The sequence below is a fragment of the Mangifera indica genome, unplaced genomic scaffold (assembly GCF_011075055.1).
Source record: "Mangifera indica cultivar Alphonso unplaced genomic scaffold, CATAS_Mindica_2.1 Un_0070, whole genome shotgun sequence".
Taxonomy (NCBI): domain Eukaryota; kingdom Viridiplantae; phylum Streptophyta; class Magnoliopsida; order Sapindales; family Anacardiaceae; genus Mangifera; species Mangifera indica.
The window spans coordinates 60656-82483 of record NW_025401162.1 but is presented as its reverse complement, the minus strand read 5'-3'; the positions used below and the strand labels follow the sequence as shown (position 1 = coordinate 82483).

The 21828-nt window shown below is 33.4% G+C and overlaps 2 protein-coding genes across 2 annotated transcripts; both read left to right on the top strand.

Annotated features, from left to right (window-relative positions):
* Nucleotides 1–9323: 9323 nt before the first annotated feature.
* Nucleotides 9324–11926, top strand: LOC123207308 (serine/threonine-protein kinase AGC1-7-like). Its single transcript, XM_044624673.1, has 2 exons — nucleotides 9324–10072; nucleotides 10948–11926. The coding sequence occupies exons 1-2, from the start codon at nucleotides 9594–9596 to the stop codon at nucleotides 11819–11821; spliced, it is 1353 nt and encodes a 450-aa protein (XP_044480608.1). The 5' UTR covers nucleotides 9324–9593; the 3' UTR covers nucleotides 11822–11926.
* Nucleotides 11927–18612: 6686 nt separating this feature from the next.
* Nucleotides 18613–21055, top strand: LOC123207299 (aspartic proteinase NANA, chloroplast-like). The gene is made up of 2 exons (XM_044624659.1): nucleotides 18613–19429; nucleotides 20038–21055. Exons 1-2 carry the CDS (start codon nucleotides 18717–18719, stop codon nucleotides 20858–20860), a joined length of 1536 nt encoding a protein of 511 aa, XP_044480594.1. The 5' UTR covers nucleotides 18613–18716; the 3' UTR covers nucleotides 20861–21055.
* The last annotated feature ends 773 nt before the right edge of the window (nucleotides 21056–21828 follow it).

Below are 21828 nucleotides of genomic sequence, written 5' to 3'. Positions count from 1 at the left end.
TTCCATTTTCGTTTTTTCGAATTTCACCGTTTTACGAGATTTTGACTCGTATTTTTTAGATTTTCGAAGGAATTTTCAATTGTTGCTATTCTAGGGTTTTTCAACTTTTAGAATTCGAATTTCAGTTCTGTTTTTTTGAATTTCACCATTTTACGAGATTTCGATTTGTATATTTCAGATTTCTGAAGGATTGTTTGATTGTTGTCATTCTAGGGTTTTTCAACTTTTAGAATTCGAATTCTATTTCCGTTTTTTTGAATTTCACCGTTTTACGAGATTTTGACTCATATTTTTTAGATTTTTGAAGGAATTTTTTATTGTTGCTATTCTTGGGTTTTTCAAATTTTAGAATTCGAATTTCACTGTTTTATGAGATTTCGACTCATATTTTCCAGATTTTTGAAGGATTTTTTGATTGTTGTTATTCTAGGGTTTTTCAACTTTTAAAATTCGAATTCCATTTCTGTTTTTTAAAATTTCACCGTTTTACGAGATTCTGACTCGTATTTTTCAGATTTTCGAAGGATTTTTCGATTGTTCCCATTCTAGGGTTTTTCAACTTTTAGAATTCGAATTTCAATTCTGTTTTGTCAAATTTCATCGTTTTATGAGATATGGACTCGTATTTTTCAGATTTCTGAATAATTTTTCGATTATTGCCATTCTAGGGTATTTCAACTTTTAGAATTCGAATTTCATTTTCATTATTTTGAATTTAACCATTTTATGAGATATGGACTCGTATTTCTCAGATTTTTGAAAGATTTTTCGATTGTTGCCATTATAGAGTTTTTCAACTTTTAGAATTTGAATTTGAATTTCGTTTTTTCAAATTTAAACGTTTTACGAGATATGGACTCGTATTTCCCAGATTTCTGAAGTATTTTTCGATTGTTATCATTCTAGGGTTTTTCAACTTTTCAAATTCGAATTTCAGTTTTGTTTTTTCAGATTTCACCGTTTTTAGATATATCGACTCGTATTTTCAGATTTTCGAAGGATTTTTCGATTGTTCCCATTCTAGGGTTTTTCATCTTTTTATGTTTTTTTCACGTTTACATTTGTTTACATATTTGTTTTTACTCATGTCTAATGAATTTTTTACATTGTCTCAGGATATTTCTCGCAAAAGAAGACGGGTTGACAATGAGCTGCGAATCCCCGACGAGACCAGACACTTCCGGGCAGAGGCGATATGTCGTGCACAGCTAAACCTCCTCCCGCATACGTGGAGAAGGTAAGATAAATTGATTAATGCTAATTGTTGCGTAAGATGAATGATGAATTAATTATTTTTTTGGGATCATGCAGATGATTCGTACAACACGTGGTCGGATTGTCCGGAAGGGTCTGCTGGTTCGCACCCCGTATACGAATCCACTCAAAGGGAAGGCAAAACGGTAACCTACGGCCATTCCATCCTCTGCCTCTGAGCGTGAGGAATCTTTCCTCACGTGGTACACCAGCGTTACGGCTTCCGACTCATATGATGTCTACTTCATCGGGTCAAAGTCAAAGGACAGCTTCTGGAGGCTTGTTGTAGAGTTGCGCGAATGGTTGACCGACGATGTGAGTTGTCTATAATATATAATTTGATAAAAAGCTAGATATATTTATTAATAACTAACACGTGAACTTGTTTATACCATTTTAGCATGTGGATTCCTTTTTGGCTTTATTACGTCGGCAGCAGGATGATCACCAGTTGACTATCTCACAGCGTTGGACGACTGCCCACACATTCTTTGGAGGCCATATTGAGATGGCCTAGAAGAGTTGACAGACCACACCGATTGGAGAGTTTGAGTTTTCAAGGCTCTTCACGAGGATGGTTGATGCAACGTACACCCCGGGATTATTGTACAAACCATGGGGGATGGTCGATCAGGTAGAGTTTATATATATTTCTATTATATTCAATTGGTTAACGACAACGATAAGTAACTAAAATGTCTCATTGTTTATAGGTTTTCATCCCTATAAACTTCGAGAACGTACATTGGGTCGTCGGAGTTATAGATTTCCGTGAGTGGTCGATTACGGTGTACGATTCAGATGTTTCATATTCGGGGAATATAGGGACTCTGGAGTAGTGCATGCGACCGTACATGACCTTTATTCCCGCGTTATTAGAGGCGACGACTTTTTGGATAGCTTCTAGGAAGACTCCACGACGTGATCCCCTCACTTTACATCGAGCGTCGGATGTCCTTCAGCAGGGGTTAGGCTCCGGTGACTGTGGCGTCTTTATGTTGCGATTTTTTGAGTGTTTGGCGTTGGCACGAAGCTACGTTTTTCCCCGAGAGTCGTCTACCTCTATGCGTCGACGATTAGCGACGCAGTTGTATTTTCATTGTATCGAGTAGCTCACGGATGTATATTTATCGTTATTCCTATGTTTAGATGTATATATTTATTGTATGTTCATATGTGTATGATATACTTTATTTGTGGTTATATATGGATGTGTATCGTATTTGAGTTCATTTTTTAAATAATCTTGTCATGAAAAAATAATAAAAACGTATAATTACTCAAACATTTACACACTTGAAACAATTAGAGAAAAAATAAAGTAATACTGAAATAAAGTAACACTAAATTTATTACATCAAATGACAATACAATTACACGTTTGAAATAATAATAAAAATACATCGGTTACATAAACTTGAAGTACAACAATGAAGAATCATATAAAAAACAAAATTGAGTATAAGCATGTCAAGATCTCGTTCCTTTGCCTTTTGTATGTGAACGCTGGGGGGCAGAGCTCGGGACCGGTGCTGGGGATTTACATTGGGTTCGTGTATGCTCCGGTGTTGTTGCGACCTTGAATCCATTCTCCCTGATAACGAACTGATGCATAACCATCCATTTTAATTATGAATCCTGCAATGACCAGTTTTTGAAGATAATTATTCATTTATAATAAAAAAAATCAATAATAACTATGAAAAACCGTCGTACAATTATTAATAATTAAAAAAAACTCCTAATATTTTTCTAATAATTTATTTATCCCCCTATAATTATTTGACAATTTATATAACAACTTATCTAACACTTTCGTATGTTATTTTACCCCTCAAAATGCATCTATCTGTTTGTAATGTTCCATTTAAAACGTTTTTATAATATCTATACTTTGAAATAGATATTCAAATTTTATACTTTGAAATGCTTTAAAATATCAATAATAAAAAATTTCTTCAGAAATCTGGAAAATACTAGTGGATATATCTTAAAACGATAAAATTCAGAAAAATAGAACTGAAATTCAAATTCTAAAAGTTGAAATACCCTAGAATGGTAATAATTGAACAATTCTTCGAAAATCTAAAAAATATAAGTTGATATATCCTAAAACGGTGAAATTCAAAAAAACAGAATTTAAATTTGAATTCTAAAAGTTGAAATACCCTAGAATAACATCAAGCAAAAAATTCTTCAGAAATCTTAAAAATACGAATCGATATATCCTAAAGGGATGAAATTCGAAAAAACGGAACTGAAATTCGGAATCTAAAAGTTGAAACACTCTAGTATGGCAACAATCGAAAAATTCTGTAAAAATTTGGAAAATGTGAATTGATATATCCTAAAGGAGTGAAACTCGAAAAAACCTATAATTTCAATTATAATGCGCCTACCATGTTTAATATGAAAATGCGCCCTAATTTTAATAACATTTCATTTGACATTTTAGAAAAAGTAATTAAATAAATAAATATCAAAATGTCTTTATAATATCAAATATCTAAAAACCCGCCATATTTATCTTAAATTACATTTAACCCCTTATACTTGTGAAACATTGCATTTAAACCCCATATTATGGCATAAAAACTAAATTTAACAAATGAAATTAAGTTTTAGACTAAGATTGACATAAATACCTTTTTTTGATGAATAGTATTTTTTCTAGTCGAATACAGAAATACGAACTTCTTTCATTCGAACGAATCCCTACTAATTGATGTTGAAAAAAAATGAAAGTGAGAGTGAGTGTTTGAGTGATATGAGAAGTGTGTGTAAATAAAATGAGTGAAGAGGGTTTATATAGATGAGGGGAAGGGTAATTTTGATATTTTAGAAAAAGTTTGAAATAAATAAATAAATATGAAAATGCCTTTACAATGTAAAATATCTAAAAACCCCCCATATTTATCCTAAATTACATTTAACCTCCTATACTTGTGAAACATTACATTTAACCCTCATATTATGGCAAAAAAACTAAACTTAACAAATGAAATTAAGTTTTACACTAAGATTGACATAAATACTTTTTTTGATGAATAGTATTTTTTTCGAGTCGAATACAAAAATACGAACTTCTTCCGTCCGAACGAATCCCTACTAATTGATGTTGAATAAAAATGAAAGTGAGAGTGAGTGTTTGAGTGATATGAGAAGTGTGTGTAAATAAAAGGAGTGAGGAGGGTTTATATAGATGAGAGGAAGGGTATTTTGACATTTTAGAAAAAAGTAATTAAATAAATAAATATCAAAATGTCTTTATAATGTAAAATATCTAAAACCCCCCATATTTATCCTAAATTACATTTAACCCCCTATACTTATGAAACATTCATTTAACCCCCATATTATGGCATAAAAACTAAACTTAACAAATGAAATTAAGTTTTAGACTAAGATTGACATAAATACCTTTTTTTGATGAATAGTATTTTTTCGAGTCGAATACAAAAATACGAACTTCTTCCGTCCGAACGAATCCCTACTAATTGATGTTGAAAAAAAATGAAAGTGAGAGTGAGTGTTTGAGTGATATGAGAAGTGTGTGTAAATAAAATGAGTGAGGAGGGTTTATATAGATGAGGGGAAGGGTAATTTTGACATTTTAGAAAAAGTTTGAAATAAATAAATAAATATGAAAATGCCTTTACAATGTAAAATATCTAAAAACCCCCCATATTTATCTAAAATTATTTTAACCCCCATAATGAGTGAGGGGAGTTATATAAATGAAGGGAAGGGTAATTTTGACATTTTAAAAAAAAATTGAAATAAATAAATAAATATCAAAATACCTTTATAATGTAAAATATCCAAAAACCCCTCATAGTTATCTAAAATTACATTAAAACCCCATAATAAGTGGGAGAGTTATATAAATATGAGGGGAAGGGTAGTTTGGTATTAAAAAAAGTCATAGGCATTTTTTTTTTGGAACAGTGATTTTGGGTATTTTGGCTTGAAAATAGTGATTTTGGGTATTTTTGCTTAATGGAAGGGCATTTTGGCCATTTTTTAAAATTTCCCTTTCTTTATCAAATAGTGGACTTGTTTCCGTTTTCTCTTTATGCAAAAATTGTATATTACAGATAACATGATAATACTTGTATAAGGCAAAGTTGGAAGAACAACATAAAAAGCAAATTGATTTTTATAAGCTTGAGTGTGAACTTTGTGTTATGACAAATGTCTTTAAGGGATATAAAATTTGCTGAATATAGAGCATGATGCCTATAAACTGATAAACCACTTTACATGGATCTTATAAGTGGTAAAGGTTTAGTTCTAAGTACTATGAAATTGGAAAAACAACATGTGAAGCTAGAAGAAGATGAAACTTTGAACCATATGCTAACTGAAAAGAAAATTAAGGAGTTTGAAAAAGGATGGATTTCATAACAAAAGGTTTATGAAGATTTTCATCTATCACGAACATATATTAGACTGAAGAAGAAAATTTCAAATTAAGAGGGAGTGTTGAAGATTAATTTGAAGATCTCTAGGTGCATTTCATGTGACACAAGTTCATGAACACATTTTTAAGTGCATCTCATATGACACAGGTTCAATATTTGCACAACTCAAAGTTTAATGTTCATAGCACAAGTTCAATGTTAATAGTATAAGTTCAATGTTAAGTTATTAATGGCTAATGTACAAGTTCAATGTTAGGTTTATGTATTTAGGATTTTAAAAGTTATCCTTGTACTTATAAATAACTTAGTGGTTTTGTATTTGAAGTATAAATGATAATTACAAGTCTTTCTTTCAAATAATTCTCTCTCACACAAAGTCTCTCCCTTATAAAATTACCTCTCCTCTCTAACAGTTTATACATAGTCCTCGGACACTACGCTTACAAATCGCACATCGTGTCCTCAGATACTTGAAGCAAGCACCAAGTCAAGGAATCCTTTTGTCCTCATCTAGTTCCATCTAACTAACTACCTACAACCACTCTGATTGGGCTAGTTGTCTAAAGATGCATAGGTCTACTACAGGTTATGTTATTTTTCTTGGACATATTCCAATTTCTTGGAAGTCTAAGAAATAACCCACAGTTTCATGTTCTTCTACATAAGTTAAATATTGTTTTATGGCTAATGTTACTAGTGAATTGTTGTGGGTTCAATCCTTATTTTTAGATTTGCAAGTTTGGTTCTCTAGTACAGTGTCTTTAATTTGTAATAATCAAACGACTTTTCATATTGTTACAAACCTGATTTTTCATGAATGCATAAAACACATCAAGATTAACTATCATTTCATTCAAAATCAATTGTTCACCAAAGAAATATGCACTGCCCACATTTCTTATTCTCATCAAGTAGTTGATCTTCTCACCAAAGTGTTAGAAAAAAGTATTTTTCTTCCTCTTCTTAGCAAGTTGGGCATTCGAGATCTTCATACTCTAACTTGAGGGAAAAGTGTTAAGAATATACAGTTGACATATTGAGTTGATATGTTAAATATTTTAATTGATATGGTTGATATGGATTGATATGACCAAATATTCTAATTGATATGGGTTGATGCGATCAAATATTGTAGGTACCTTATGCATGCTATAAGGCCCTTATCCAGTTTTTAATTATTTCATTGTATATTTTTTTATTCCTTATTAGAAATATTTTGGTTGTATATTTTCTTTCATAATATTGGAATACACAAATTGAAAGTTTTATCCAATATTATTTTTTCTCAACACCAATTCATTGTTTTCCACCTACATAGCAAGCCAAAAGTAATGATAGATAAAAATAATCAAGGCTATAAAAATATTTAGAAATTAATTAATATGAATTGAGTAGTAGAAAGCCACATTTATCGATTGCAGTTATAGTTTTGCTTTGGTAGAAATGGAGCTCTCCGAAAGCCACCTTCGCCTTGGCCTCTTTATATACCAAGCAATACGATAGCGATGATATAGTTGGTTGCATCTCCATCACCATTTTTCAAAGAGCAATTATAACACCCTTGGTCTATTAGTCTAACCCACTATCAAGATACTATCTACTTTAGATATACAGTTTATCATGTTTTTGTTTCTAAGCTTTGTAACCCAAAATACATCTTGATAGTTTGAGAAGCTCACAAGTTATTTAACAAGTCCGATCTTCTCATACCTTGCAACCCAAAACGCGTTTTGATAGTTTGAGAAGCTCACGGGCTATTTAACTAGTCAAATCTTCTCATCCCTAACAGATGTAGGATACATAGACAAAGTACAGGCAAACCTAACATCTCTCTCGTGTTTTGTCGATATTAGATTTATCTAAGGTTATCACATACACCTACAAGATTTGTTTAAGAGTATCACATACACCCCCATTACAAGACTCAACATCTTTATTGAGGTTTGTCTTACTATCACTCAAGAGGAGAGGCAAAACCGCTCTGATACTATTTATAATATCTCTAGTCTAATAATCTAACCTATTATCAAGATATTGTCTACTCTGGACACACAGTCTATCATAGTTTTGTTTCTGAGTTTTACAACCCAAAACGCGTCTTAACAATTTAAGAAACTTATAGATTATTTAATCAATCAAATCTTTTTATCCCTAACTGATACAAAATACACAAACAAAGTACAGATAGACCCAACATCTCTCTCGTGTTTGTTGATATGAGATTTACCTAAAGGTATCACAATAATGTTACATGCACAAATAATGATATATCAATATGTGATTATGTAGTTTTAAATTAGAAATAATCTAATATCCAATTACAAATGATATGTCATTGTTTATGCAAAAAGTTGTGCATATAATTTTATTGTTTCTGAAACCCACTATGGAGATCACATTATTATGTTGCTTATAGTAATTTTGTTTAAGAAACTGTTGAAAATATATTACAAAATTAACATAAAATGCTTATTTTAGAATGGGCTTGTTTCACTCAATGGGAAGTCAAAGCAATAAGTTTATACGGGGAAGCAACCAGTAAGATAACAAGTAAAAATGTAGAATTTCAGATGATTTTAACGAAGGGTCGAGGAAACAATCGAGAAAGGTGGTTTTGTTAAGAGAGAGTAAGTAGGTAATTGTTGAGAATGGGAAATAATATAATTGATGGCACGTAACAAAAAAAGGAAGAAAACAGTTAAAACAAACTAGTATTAAAATTGTACAGAGAGGGATAAAAAAAAGGTGATCCATGGAGTTCACCCCGCTTTCATTGCAATATGCCTATGACCATTTCCCTCTCTCTCATTCCAAATTTTCTTCTTCTGTTATAACTTAATCCCTCAAAAGCCAATCAACTTTTGTTGTCCCTTCCCTTTTGTTTTTTTTATTTCTATGCATGGGCCAAAATTTATTACCAACTCATTCCCATTACCCCTCTAACCACTCCACCTCTCTCTTTTGTTTCCTTTTCTTTTCATGAATATTTATTCATTCTTCTTCTACTTCTCAAACAAGCCTTTTTCCTTTTTATTCCTCAATTTCTGGTTTGTTCTTCTCTCCTTTTTTCAATGTTTGTCTATTCATGCTTTTCATTTCTGTCTCATCATGTTCTTCATATTCAGTGTTATGAAACATGTTAAACAAACAAACTTTCCAACCTGGACGCTTAATTTGTAATATCAAATGATTAAAATTAATATTAATAATATACATGACGTGCCCCCCACAAACCAATCTTCACCTGCTAATATATTACATGCAATGCAATTCACAGCCATAGGGTTGGGGTTCAGGATATATATTGTTAACATAAATATTAATAATGGAGAAAGCTAAGGTATATGAGAATGGCCTAATGCAGTTTAGAATTGTTCTGTTATTTTGAATCTAGCATACTATTACTTTGATGATACTAACTTGCATATTCCATTTTGACATATTGATCAGGAAAATCTAGTGAGGGGTGTTTTTGTATTGCCCCATTGATGTCATCAAGGCCGATCAACTGGCTCAACTCATCTGAGGTAAGTATTAATTATATGATGTTTTGTTGTTAGAAATTCTGAAGCTTGATTTTGATGTGTAGAAATGAATCATGTAATGTAGTTGGGCTATAAAACAGCACCGGAAGAACTACAGAAAAGGGATGCCGCTGGCAAGAATAGTTCCTTAAATTGGGATGGGAGAGCAAAATTAACTGCGAACTCAGGAGCTGTTGGTTCATTGACAGAATCTGGACATTCAACCGCGATTTCAAAGAGTGTGGATCCTCTTGCCAAATCTACTTCCAAGGCGGATCCTCTTTCAAAGCCTAATACCAATTCATACAATAATCATCAACGCTCCCTGCCAAATCCAGGTAAACCACCAAATTCTGATCAAACAACCACTACTTCAGCAAGAAATTCTGAAATGAAAAGCAATTCCATAACGAGCCATGGACAAGGATGTGGCAATTCCAGTCGTAGTGACAGCATAGAGAGCTCCTGTGCACCTCATAAACCTCATACTGGTGGTGATGTTAGATGGGATGCCATTAATATTATGAAAGCCAAACCTACTCCAATTGATCTCAGCAATTTTCGGCTTCTCAAGCGCCTTGGTTATGGAGACATTGGTAGTGTCTATCTTGTTGAACTCAGAGGAACCAACGCACACTTTGCCATGAAAGTTATGGACAAAGCTTCTCTTGCAAGTAGAAACAAGTTATTGCGAGCACAGACAGAAAGGGAGATTCTTGGACTTTTGGACCACCCATTTTTGCCTACTCTGTATTCTTACTTTGAGACTGATAAATTTTATTGCCTGGTAATGGAATTCTGCAGTGGAGGAAATCTCCATTCCCTTCGACAGAAGCAACAAAACAAGCACTTTACTGAAGAGGCTGCAAGGTTTGTTGCTTATTGTTTCATAGGTTTTGGTAGGTTTATCTTTTATGTATATAACTGCTTTTACAGATACATCAATATCAATCATAACAGAATGCATTTAGAAATCGGTTTGGTGCTTGGTTGCATCGTTAAGGCCATTTCCTATGATTGCCTTGCATGTAATGCTTACCTATTCTTGCAAATGATTGAATTCTCCACTGGTTTTTTCATTCATTTTCTATTTTGTATTCAACTTCTTATATTGAAGAGTGAAGTTATCGATCATTGATCTTAAAGCTCTGTTAATGATCCTACAAGATATGTTTGACGTTTCTTGTTGAGTACTGAAACTTCCTGTCTGCATCTGTCTGCCTTTAGCCATATTAAGTCCTTTTTTTTTCAACTGCTTTTTTTTACTAAGATAGTTTTTTTATCTTTTTCTGCTCCTCTCTTCAAATTGAGAGAAACAAGCCCTTATCCCCCATATGTCAATATTTAAAGTACCATCATTACGCTGGACGTCTTTACAATGAAGCCTTTTTTCATCTGCCCTTTTGGGCTGTTCAGTTTGGTTTCACCGTTCAACAATTTCTGCTGCTTAATTTTGCTTCTTGTATTTGTCTTGGCAAGACTTACTAAATGAATACACTGTCAAGAACTCAATAGGTTTACCATTCATCCCCTTGTAGAATTACCATTAAACTGTCCAGGATGCTCTAACTATCATTGTAATTAATTAAACCCGTACATTCTCAGTTCAGCATATGGGAATATTTTCCCACATACGAATGACTTTTTGCTATTAATTCCATATTCTAGTGGATTTATGTTTTTCTGCAAAGATTAACTAGATGGGGAAAGGATGCCTTATTTCTTCATTATCTCTCCTTTTACAGGTTTTATGCATCAGAGGTGCTACTGGCTCTTGAGTATCTACACATGCTAGGCATCGTGTATAGAGATTTAAAGCCAGAGAATGTGCTAGTAAGAGATGAGGGACATATCATGCTTTCAGATTTTGATCTATCACTTCGTTGCTCTGTCAGTCCCACGCTAGTCAAATCCTCATCTGTACATGTCAACAATGGTACTTCTGGTTCTGGAGCAATTCTAAATGATGAGCATGCAGTGCATGGTTGCACGCAGCCATCAACTTCTTTTTTCCCACGTATTTTGCCTTCCAAAAAGAACCGCAAAACTAAATCAGATTTTGGTAGCTTGGTTGGAGGTGCCCTCCCAGAACTGATGGCAGAACCTACGAACGTACGGTCCATGTCATTTGTTGGTACGCATGAATATTTAGCCCCTGAGATTATCCGTGGAGAGGGTCATGGAAGTGCAGTGGACTGGTGGACATTTGGTATCTTCTTATATGAACTGTTACATGGCACAACTCCCTTCAAGGGACAAGGAAACCGCGCAACCCTGTTTAATGTTGTAGGGCAGCCATTGAGATTTCCAGAAAGTCCGCAAGTGAGTTTTGTGGCTCGAGATCTTATAAGAGGACTTTTAGTTAAAGAACCACATAATAGAATTGCTTATAAAAGAGGTGCTACAGAAATAAAACAGCACCCATTTTTTGAGGGAGTCAACTGGGCTCTAGTGAGAAGTGCAATGCCTCCCCATATACCTGAACGTGTAGACTTTTCATTATTTGCCGCAAAAGAGTCTGCTCCTGGAGCTGCAGCCAAGAAGGTGGCACCAGAAGCTGTAGCTGATAAAGACTGTGGAAGTCCTAAAGATTCTTATGTAGAATTTGAGTATTTCTAGAATTTGGATAAAAAATTGTGCTTCTTTTACTTGTGTACAAACAACTATAAGGGAATCCTAATAAGACACTTTAATGGAAGGCGATCATAGATCATGTTACCAAAATTCATTTATTCATTTTTTAGGTGAGAAAGAATAAATTTTGTATATGTAGGAATGGAACATTTTCCCCTTTTTTTTAATATTTTAATATTTTAAATCATATAGATTGTTAAATTTGCTTTGAACAAATATAAGCCCAATACAAATGCCAACTTTTGAACCTCTCTCTCAAGTCTCAAGTAATGTTAAATATGCAGATGGCACTTTAGGCTGCTATTGTTTGCAGCCCTTAAAGGGATTGAAGGCACAATACAAATAATGAATAGAAATCTGGGACAGTTTTGCTTTGCTTTCACTCAATGTTGCGTAGCTTAAGATGGTGTCAATTGTTTGATGGTTGACAATTTCTCTGGAGCTTTCGGGCAGACTTGGTTGCTGAAGAAAGCAAAAGAGTGCAAGCAATAGAGACATGAATTGTGAATGCTATTATTAGCCCCTGACTCTATCAAAATCCTTATCTGATAGACTCAGCAACAGTCGTCTCACATAATCCTCATTCTTAACTTGCAATCTTCTTAATAAAAAAATGAGGATTCAAGAACAAGAACAATGGATAAAAGTCAATCAGTCTTGAGGGCAAGTTACGCAGCAGAAAAGGGTCCAGGATTTCTGCTACAAACTCAATTAATCATCATCATTTCTAGCTGTTTTCAATTTCTTTTCTTGATTTGAAACATCAACCAGACAGTCTTTATACATATGTTACCACTATAAGCTTTATGGATTTATCATGTCTCTAACTTTCACATTTGTGGACTTGGACTAGTATTAGTTTACATACTTAATGGAATAATATTCTCAAACATATTATTGTTATAGAATTGACGTACTTCCTATGTACTACAACTAATTAAGCTATATTTATAGACATAGCCATCTGATTCTGTCCATATATATATGAAACAGAAATATTTTACCTGTTCCACATTGGATCCTTGCAACATAACTATATCAGCTAAATGATATTCATATCCTCATATTTATGTATCCAGACAGCTGAAATTATATCCAAGCACCTTTCTTACAAATAATCCTTGAGTGCTAGAGATTTATTGTTAGTTCTAGATATCTTTGTTAATTTTTTGGATGGTTTTGATTTGTATATGTACCGAAAAGTCCAGTCATGAACCGCGTGCAACCTGACTCTTGAATCAATCGATTTCATCCTATTTGTCTTTTTCCATCTTGTAAAGGAAGGCTTTTCTACTTTGACTCGGCCAATATTTCTTCAATAAGGAAGTTAAATACGAAATATACAAATAAATCAACGACAGGATAGAGTAATATGCAGTAAACTTACATATAATAATACTAAGGGAAATTTTAAAAAATAGCCAAAATACCCTCCCATTACGCCAAAATGCCCAAAATCACTATTTCCAAGCCAAAATGCCCAAAATCACTGTTCCAAAAAAAAAAAAGCCTATGACTTTTTTTAAATACCGAAATTGCCCTTTCCCTCATATTTATATAACTTTTCCACTCACTATAGGGGTTTTAAGGCAATTTTAGATAAATATGGAAGGTTTTTAGATATTTTACACTATAAAAGATTTTGATATTTATTTATTTATTTAAAACTTTTTCTAAAATGACAAAATTACCCCTCCCTTTATTTATATAACTCTCCTCACTCACTATAGGGTTAAATGTAATTTAGGATAAATATGGAGGGTTTTTAGATATTTTACATTATAAAGGCATTTTCATATTTATTTATATATTTTATTACTTTTTCTAAAATGTCAAAAATACCCTTCCCCTCATCTATATAAACTCTCCTCACTCATTTTATTTCCACACACTTCTCATATCACTCAAACATTCACTCTCATTTTCATTTTTTTTCAACATCAATTAGTAGGGATTCGTTCGGACGAAGGAAGTTCGTATTTTTGAATTCAACTCGAAAAAATACTATTCATCAAAAAAAGGTATTTATGTCAGTCTTATCCTAAAACTTTATTTTATTTGTTAAGTATAGTTTTTATGTCGTAATATGGGGGTTAAATGCAATATGTGACAAGTATTGGGGGTTAAATGTAATTTAGGATAAATATGGGAGGTTTTCGGATATTTTACATTGTAAAGGCATTTTCATATTTATTTATATATTTTATAACTTTTTCTAAAATGTCAAAAATACCCTTCCCCTCATCTATATAAACCCTCCTCACTCATTTTATTTCCACACACTTCTCATATCACTCAAACACTCACTCTCATTTTCATTTTTTTTCAACATCAATTAGTAGGGATTCGTTCGGACGAAGGAAGTTCGTATTTCTGAATTCGACTCGAAAAAATACTATTCATCAAAAAAAGGTATTTATGTCAGTCTTATCCTAAAACTTTATTTTATTTGTTAAGTATAGTTTTTATGTCGTAATATGGGGGTTAAATGTAATATGTGACAAGTATTGGGGGTTAAATGTAATTTAGGATAAATATGGGGGGTTTTTTGATATTTTACATTGTAAAGGCATTTTCATATTTATTTATATATTTTTATTACTTTTTCTAAAATGTCAAAAATACCCTTCCCCTCATCTATATAAACCCTCCTCACTCATTTTATTTCCACACACTTATATCACTCAAACACTCACTCTCATTTTCATTTTTTTTCAACATCAATTAGTAGGGATTCGTTCGGACGAAGGAAGTTCGTATTTCTGAATTCGACTCGAAAAAATACTATTCATCAAAAAAAGGTATTTATGTCAATCTTATCCTAAAACTTTATTTTATTTGTTAAGTATAGTTTTTATGTCGTAATATGGGGGTTAAATGTAATATGTGACAAGTATTAGGGGTTAAAGGTAATTTAGGATAAAAATGGGGGGTTTTTGGATATTTTACATTGTAAAGGCATTTTCATATTTATTTATATATTTTTATTACTTTTTCTAAAATGTCAAAAATACCCTTCCCCTCATCTATATAAACCCTCCTTACTCATTTTATTTTCACACACTTCTCATATCACTCAAACACTCACTCTCATTTTCATTTTTTTTGTTAATATCAATTAGTAGGGATTCGTTCGGACGAAGGAAGTTCGTATTTCTGAATTTGATTCGAAAAATACTATTCATCAAAAAAAGGTATTTATGTCAATCTTACCCTAAAACTTCATTTTATTTGTTAAGTATAGTTTTTATGTCGTTGCAATGGGGTTAAATGTAATATTTGACAAGTATGGGGGGTTAAAATAATTTAGGATAAATATAGGGGGTTTTTGGATATTTTACATTGCTATGGGGGTTTTAGATATTTTACAATATATATAGGATTTATATAACATGTTAAAAATATATAGGGATTGCTTTGATACAAGACGACATACAAGGGTGTCAAATGAAATGTTATTAAAATTAGGACGTATTTTCATATTAAACATTGTAGGCGCATTATAATTAAAATTATAGGTTTTTTCGAGTTTCACCGCTTTAGGATATATCAATGCACATTTTTCTTATTTCTGAAGAATTTTTCGATTGTTGTCATTCTATGGTATTTCAACTTTTAGGATTCAAATTTCAGTTTTGTTTTTTCGAATTTCACTGTTTTAGCATATATCAACTCGTATTTTTCAGATTTTTTTAGAATTGTTCTATTAATACCATTCTAGGGTATTTCAATTTTTAGAATTCGAATTTAAGCTCAGTTTTTTTTTTAATTATCGTTTTAGGATATATCCACTAGTATTTTTCAGATTTCTGCAGAAATTATTTATTATTGACATTTTAAAGTAATTCAAAGTATAGAATTTGAATATCTATTTCAAAGTATAGATATTATAAAAACGTTTTAAATAGAACGTTATAAACAGATAGATGCATTTTGATATAAGATAACATACGAAAGTGTTATATAAATTGTTAAATAATTATAGGGGGATAAATAACATATTAGAAAAATATGAGGTGTTTTTTTTAATTATTAATAATTGTACGGCTGATTTACATAGTTATTATTGATTTTTTTTTATACCTGAATAATTATCTTCAAAAACTTGTCATTGCAGGATTGATATTTAAAATAGAGGGTTATGCATCGGTTCGTTACCAAGGAGAATGGATTCAAGGTCGCAACAACACAATGAAATATGTTGGAGGAGCCAAACAATTGATTAAAATCCCTTATGGAACAACATTCGAGGGATTTATTGAGCTTTTGACGGAGTATTGCAGTATTGATCCAATGAAAAACTACATTCAAGTATCAATGAAGCCAAGAAAAATTGAGCTCGACTGTCCCATCCAAATCCAAAATGATGAAGATGTGCAAGGTCTTCTTGATATGTCCCAGTACTTTCAGGAATGTATTGTGAAATTGAAAAATTGAAAAATCGTTGAAATACCTTAAAGTGACGATAATTGAAAAATCGTTCGGAGATCATGAAAATACGATTCGATATATCCTGAAATGATGAAATTCGAAAAAACGGAGTTGCAATTCGAATTCAATACGTTGAAATACCTCAAAGTGACGATACTCGAAAATTCATTCGGAAATCGTGAAATACGAATCGATATAACCTAAAATGGTGAAATCCGAAAAAACGAAACTGAAATTCGAATTCTATACGTTGAAATACTTTAAAGTGATGATACTTGGAAAATCATTCGAATATCGTGAAAATACGAATCGATATAACCTAAAATGATGAAATCCAAAAAAACGGAACTGAAATTCGAATTCGAAAAAACGAAATTGAAATAACGTCGTTACATCGTAAGTTGTGTCAAAAAACACCAAAATTTGAAAAATCAAATTTGAAATTTGAAAAATACATATAGAAAAACCTAAAACAGAAAAAACGGATATAAATTTCGAAAACTACACGATCAGAAACCGTGGATGAGAAAAATTTCCATTTAACCCCAAATGAAAATTCTTTAATTAAAAAGGTCCAATGTTATATCCAAAATTCCCATAAAACCCCCTTTGTTGTAATGAATCTCATCAAGCTCTCCAAGATTTTAAAAAACCCAATTTACCCCCCAACTAAGCAGGAAAAGCACGCTGCCGTGGGAAATTCCGTTCTGCCGTGGGAAATTCCGTTCCCACGGCAGACTGCCGATCCACATTTCAGCCAATTTCAGCCAATTTTTGGTCGTTTTGACCTCCGATTTTTGCATAAATCAAATCTACACTTTCTATAATATAAAACCCCTCAATCAATTCAACAAAAACAACCAAAAATCCAAACATTTTAAGCAATATTCAAAGCGTAAACCCTAGAATTTCAAACCCAAAATTCTCATTCAAATCTCAATTATATCAACAATAAATTGATCCAAACAAGATTACGGGAGATATACTAACCTTCTTTGCCATTTTCGGTTGCCAGGAAGCTCCAAAATCGACGAAAATGACCTTCGCCGTGGGATTGACGTGGGAGGAGGAAATTTTTGCGATTTTTCATGGAAAAGAACAGTAAAATCAGAGCTGCCGTGGGAAAATTTGCTTTGTATATAAAGGGGGGCAGGTTCGTAATTTCGCTTTTCCCACGACAACGTGCGAAATTTCAAAAAAACCCGACGTGGGCTAAGGATTTCCCCGACACCCCAATGTTTTAAAAAAGCCAGTTTACCCCGCCACAACCCATTGTTCATTAAACTGCCGTGGGAGAATTCGTCCTGCCGTGGGAAATTCCGTTCCCACGGCAGACTGCCGTTCCATTCGGCAGCCAATTTCGGCCAATTTTTGGTCGTTTCGATCTCCGATTTTCACATAAATCAATTCTACATATTGTATAACATAAAACCCCTCAATCAATTCAACAAAAACAACCAAAAATTGAAACATTTTAAGCATTATTCAAACCGTAAACCCTAAAATTTCAAACCCAAAATTCTCAATCAAATCGCAATAATATGAGCAATAACTTGATCCAAACAAGATTACGGGAGATGTAATAACATTATTTTCCATTTTCGGTTGCCGAAAAGCAAGAAAATTGGCGGAAATGACGTTCGCCGTGGGATTGCCGTGGGATGTGGAAAAAATTCGAATTTTCTTTGAATTGCACAGTGAAAATTTGCTGTGTTTATATATGGGGGCAGTTTCGTCATTTCACAAAACATGGGCATTTTTGCTTAAACCTGAATTTTTTGGGCAATTTCGCTTAAACCCCTTTAATTTTGCCTAGTTTTTAAAATTTCCCTACTAATACTAATCACCTGATGAAATGCATGGTAAAAGTTGAATTCAGTTGCCGCCAGCTGGGCATGTTGAGTAATCACACTTTGTGAAAGACATATTTTTCTCTTTGGTGCACGTTTGCTGTAGTTATTTTCTTTATTCTTCAGGTTTTTCTAAGGTCTTGATTGTATGAATCTGGGAATGCATCAATTACACAAGTTACATCAAAATACAAATATAAACTACTGTTTCTGAAAATATTAGCTATGGGGGTTCTCATATTCATGGGCGGCAGCAGCCCCCAACTATATTTGTTTCATGTCAAGACTCTTTTACAAGCATAGACCCTTTTTTTTTTGGCTTATACTATTACTTTAAGGCATGATTTACAGATTATATGGAACGGCTTGCTTGTTTAATTTCACAAATCCCAATCATTAACATGCCTAAGCGTATGTCAAGACAAATGAATTCAAAATTATTATATAGAGGAGGCTATGAAATCTATCTATATACCATATTTTAATGATATGGATCAGCTGAGGAAATTGAAGCCAAAGTCTATTTAGGGAGAGCTCAAATCCAAATAATTGCGCCTCCCATTCGACTTCACAATATCTAAGTTTTCAATGTGAACCAAATGAACATTTCCCAACTGCCAAAGTACCTTCAACGCTCCTATTTTAAATTCTTTTTCTCCCTATATATTCAGCTTTCTCATTTTTCTTGCTTGTTGTTGTTCAATAACATCATGGTGAAGGGGAGGCCTTGTGCCCTGTTGATGATCTCTTTGGTTTTTATCATTCAATGTTCTACTTCAGCTTTCGCAAATTCTCATTCATCTTCAATGAGGATGGAGTTGATACATCGTCATGCTCTTTATCTAAATACAAGGCCTAAAACTCAACTTGAGCTGATGAAGGACCTTTTCCACAGTGACATTATCCGCCAAAAGATGATTGCTCATAAACGCCGCCTGAGTCTAAGTCCAATAAGAGATGCTTTGGAAACAACTAACACTAGTAGTACTGCCATTGAAATGCCATTGCGTGCTGGTAGAGACTATGGAACAGGCGTGTACTTTGTTCAAATGAAAGTCGGAACACCAGCACAAAAGTTTACCCTGGTTGTTGACACAGGAAGTGAGTTGACATGGGTGAATTGTCGATACAAATGTGGTGCCGATTGTACCACAAAGGGAAGATTAGACAAAAGGAGAGTGTTTAAGGCAGATTTCTCCTCTTCCTTTAAAACAGTTGCTTGCTTTTCTCATATGTGTAAGATTGAGTTAATGAATCTTTTCTCTCTCACACGTTGCCCCATGCCCTCCAATCCCTGTGCCTATGATTTCAGGTATCTTCATTTTCTGAACTTTCATAATCAAGATTTTGACTTTCAAATTGCAAGCTAAATGTTAAGACTGTGACGTAATTAAGTTTTAAGACCATTTATGAGGTTGGGTTACAAGGTTGAGGTTTTTCCAGGTATGTCCAGTGAGGGGGAATTGGTTCGGGTAATTGAAAAAGTGTCATTATCATTTAATAAATAGAAATGGTTGCTTGTGATATTTGCTTTATCAATGATATTCATGTTAGTAAATGTCAGTCTCAGCCTAAATTGTAGTTTGGTTTTGGATGAAGACAAAGAAGAAAAAAATGGAATCAGAGAAATCTGACGGCCAAGTCTCAGCCATTCACATGAAATTGTTAGTTAATGTGCTGCTGATAAAGAAACAACTGTGCTTACCAACATCCAGCAATACATATAAATGGCTATTAATGTTAGTCCCTTTTAGCTTCTGTGTCATTAATGCGACCTTCCAACAAAGACACCTCACAGCTCTCCCTCTTTAAATGATAAATCTGAATGCGTTTGAAAGCTTTGATAAAAGGAAGATACAAACTTTACGATTATGCAACAACTGGATTTTTTTCTAAATTTGTAATGTTCTCTGCTCTCAGGTATGTAGATGGGTCAGAAGCAATGGGAATTTTTGCCATGGAAACAGTCACTCTAGGCCTTGCAAATGGTCGGAAGTTGAGACTAAAAAATGTGTTAATTGGTTGCAGCGACTCTTTCCAGGGCCAGAGCTTTGTGAAAGCTGATGGTGTAATGGGGTTAGCGTATGACAAGTACACTTTTGCTAAAACGGCCTCCGAAATTTTTTATGGCAAGTTCTCCTACTGCCTGGTTGATCACCTAAGTCACAAAAACGTTTCAAATTATATCATTTTTGGGAGCAACAATAGTGAATCATCATCTATATTGGGGAAAAAACGATACACCAAGCTGCAGCTTGGTTTGCTCAGTCCATTTTATGCTGTAAATGTTATAGGCATGTCCATTGGTGGGGTGATGTTGAAAATACCAGTTCAAGTATGGGATGCAAACAGTGGTGGTGGTACAATTGTTGATTCTGGTTCAAGCCTAACATTTTTAGCAGAGCCAGCATACAATCCTGTGATGGCTGCATTGCAAATGTCTGTGTCAAAATTCCAAAGATTAGTGCTAAAGGGAGTGCCAATGGACTATTGCTTCAATTCAACAGGATATGATGAGAAATTGGTGCCAAGTTTAGTGATTCACTTTGCAGATGGAGCTAGATTTGAGCCGCACAAAAAGAGTTATATGATTGATGTTGCTGCTGGAGTTAAGTGTGTTGGATTTGTGTCAGTAGCTTGGCCTGGAATTTCTACAATTGGCAACATTCTGCAGCAGAATTTTTTGTGGGAATTTGACCTTGCTCAAAGTAAATTGGGTTTTGTTGCCTCCACATGCACCTAGAAAGGAATTTTTTATGTTGATTTTCTCCAACTTATACACATTATCTGTATCTTTATACATACACTGATTTCAACTTTCTGATTGCAACCGGGGTGATGTGAATGCATGTAGATGCTTCTAGTTAGGCAAGCCATGTAATGTATTGTGTCATTATTACGAGAAGAAATGTGGATGACTAGTGCTAATTAATAGTAATTCATTCTTAATCTTCAATTATTAAAACATTCCAAATGACAATTTATAAAATAGTTTATCAAAATCAAAATCTTCTCTGTTCATTAATATAATCATACCAACACTATTCTGACGTGCAAGTCTAACATATCAATAACAGTTGTCGTCTTATAAAGTTTCTATTTTCTATCAATAAACAACAATCTGAATAGTTTTAAGTCTAGAAAACACCACAAACACTCAATCTGAAAGAAGATTTAGGCGACCAAATTGCAGATTGCATGAATTTTTATAAGCATATATAGATTTTAAAGTTGAAGGCAGGCAGATGGAGAGAAAATGACTCGAGAATGGTTCATGTTTTGGGTTACAAAAATCAAGGCGACTTCCCCGGTACCTAACGTAGACAACTCTAGTCAGTATTCTGTCGTTTGCATTGAATTTGAACCATTCTCAGTCTAGGCCTTTTGTTAAATGTGCTTCTCCAATTCTTTCATCTACCAACACTTAGACTTTATCAAGAGCCAAATATTCTGTCTCTGAGGGAAAAACTGTTCACTTTACAATATTTGTCGTGCACTTGGCTATAACATCAGCCGCCTGTCAAGACGAGTTCTTTTACTGGTGACACTGACACAGGTGATCGTAATTTTAGCTTCGGTCATATCAATGAATCAGGCCCAAAGGGCCTCATGCTGTTCTCAAATGGATAAGATTTTTGGCCATTAGAAATCTAGCTCCAATTATGACTCTGAGTTGTTGAACATTTCTGGGCCTTAGATGTTGCATCATGA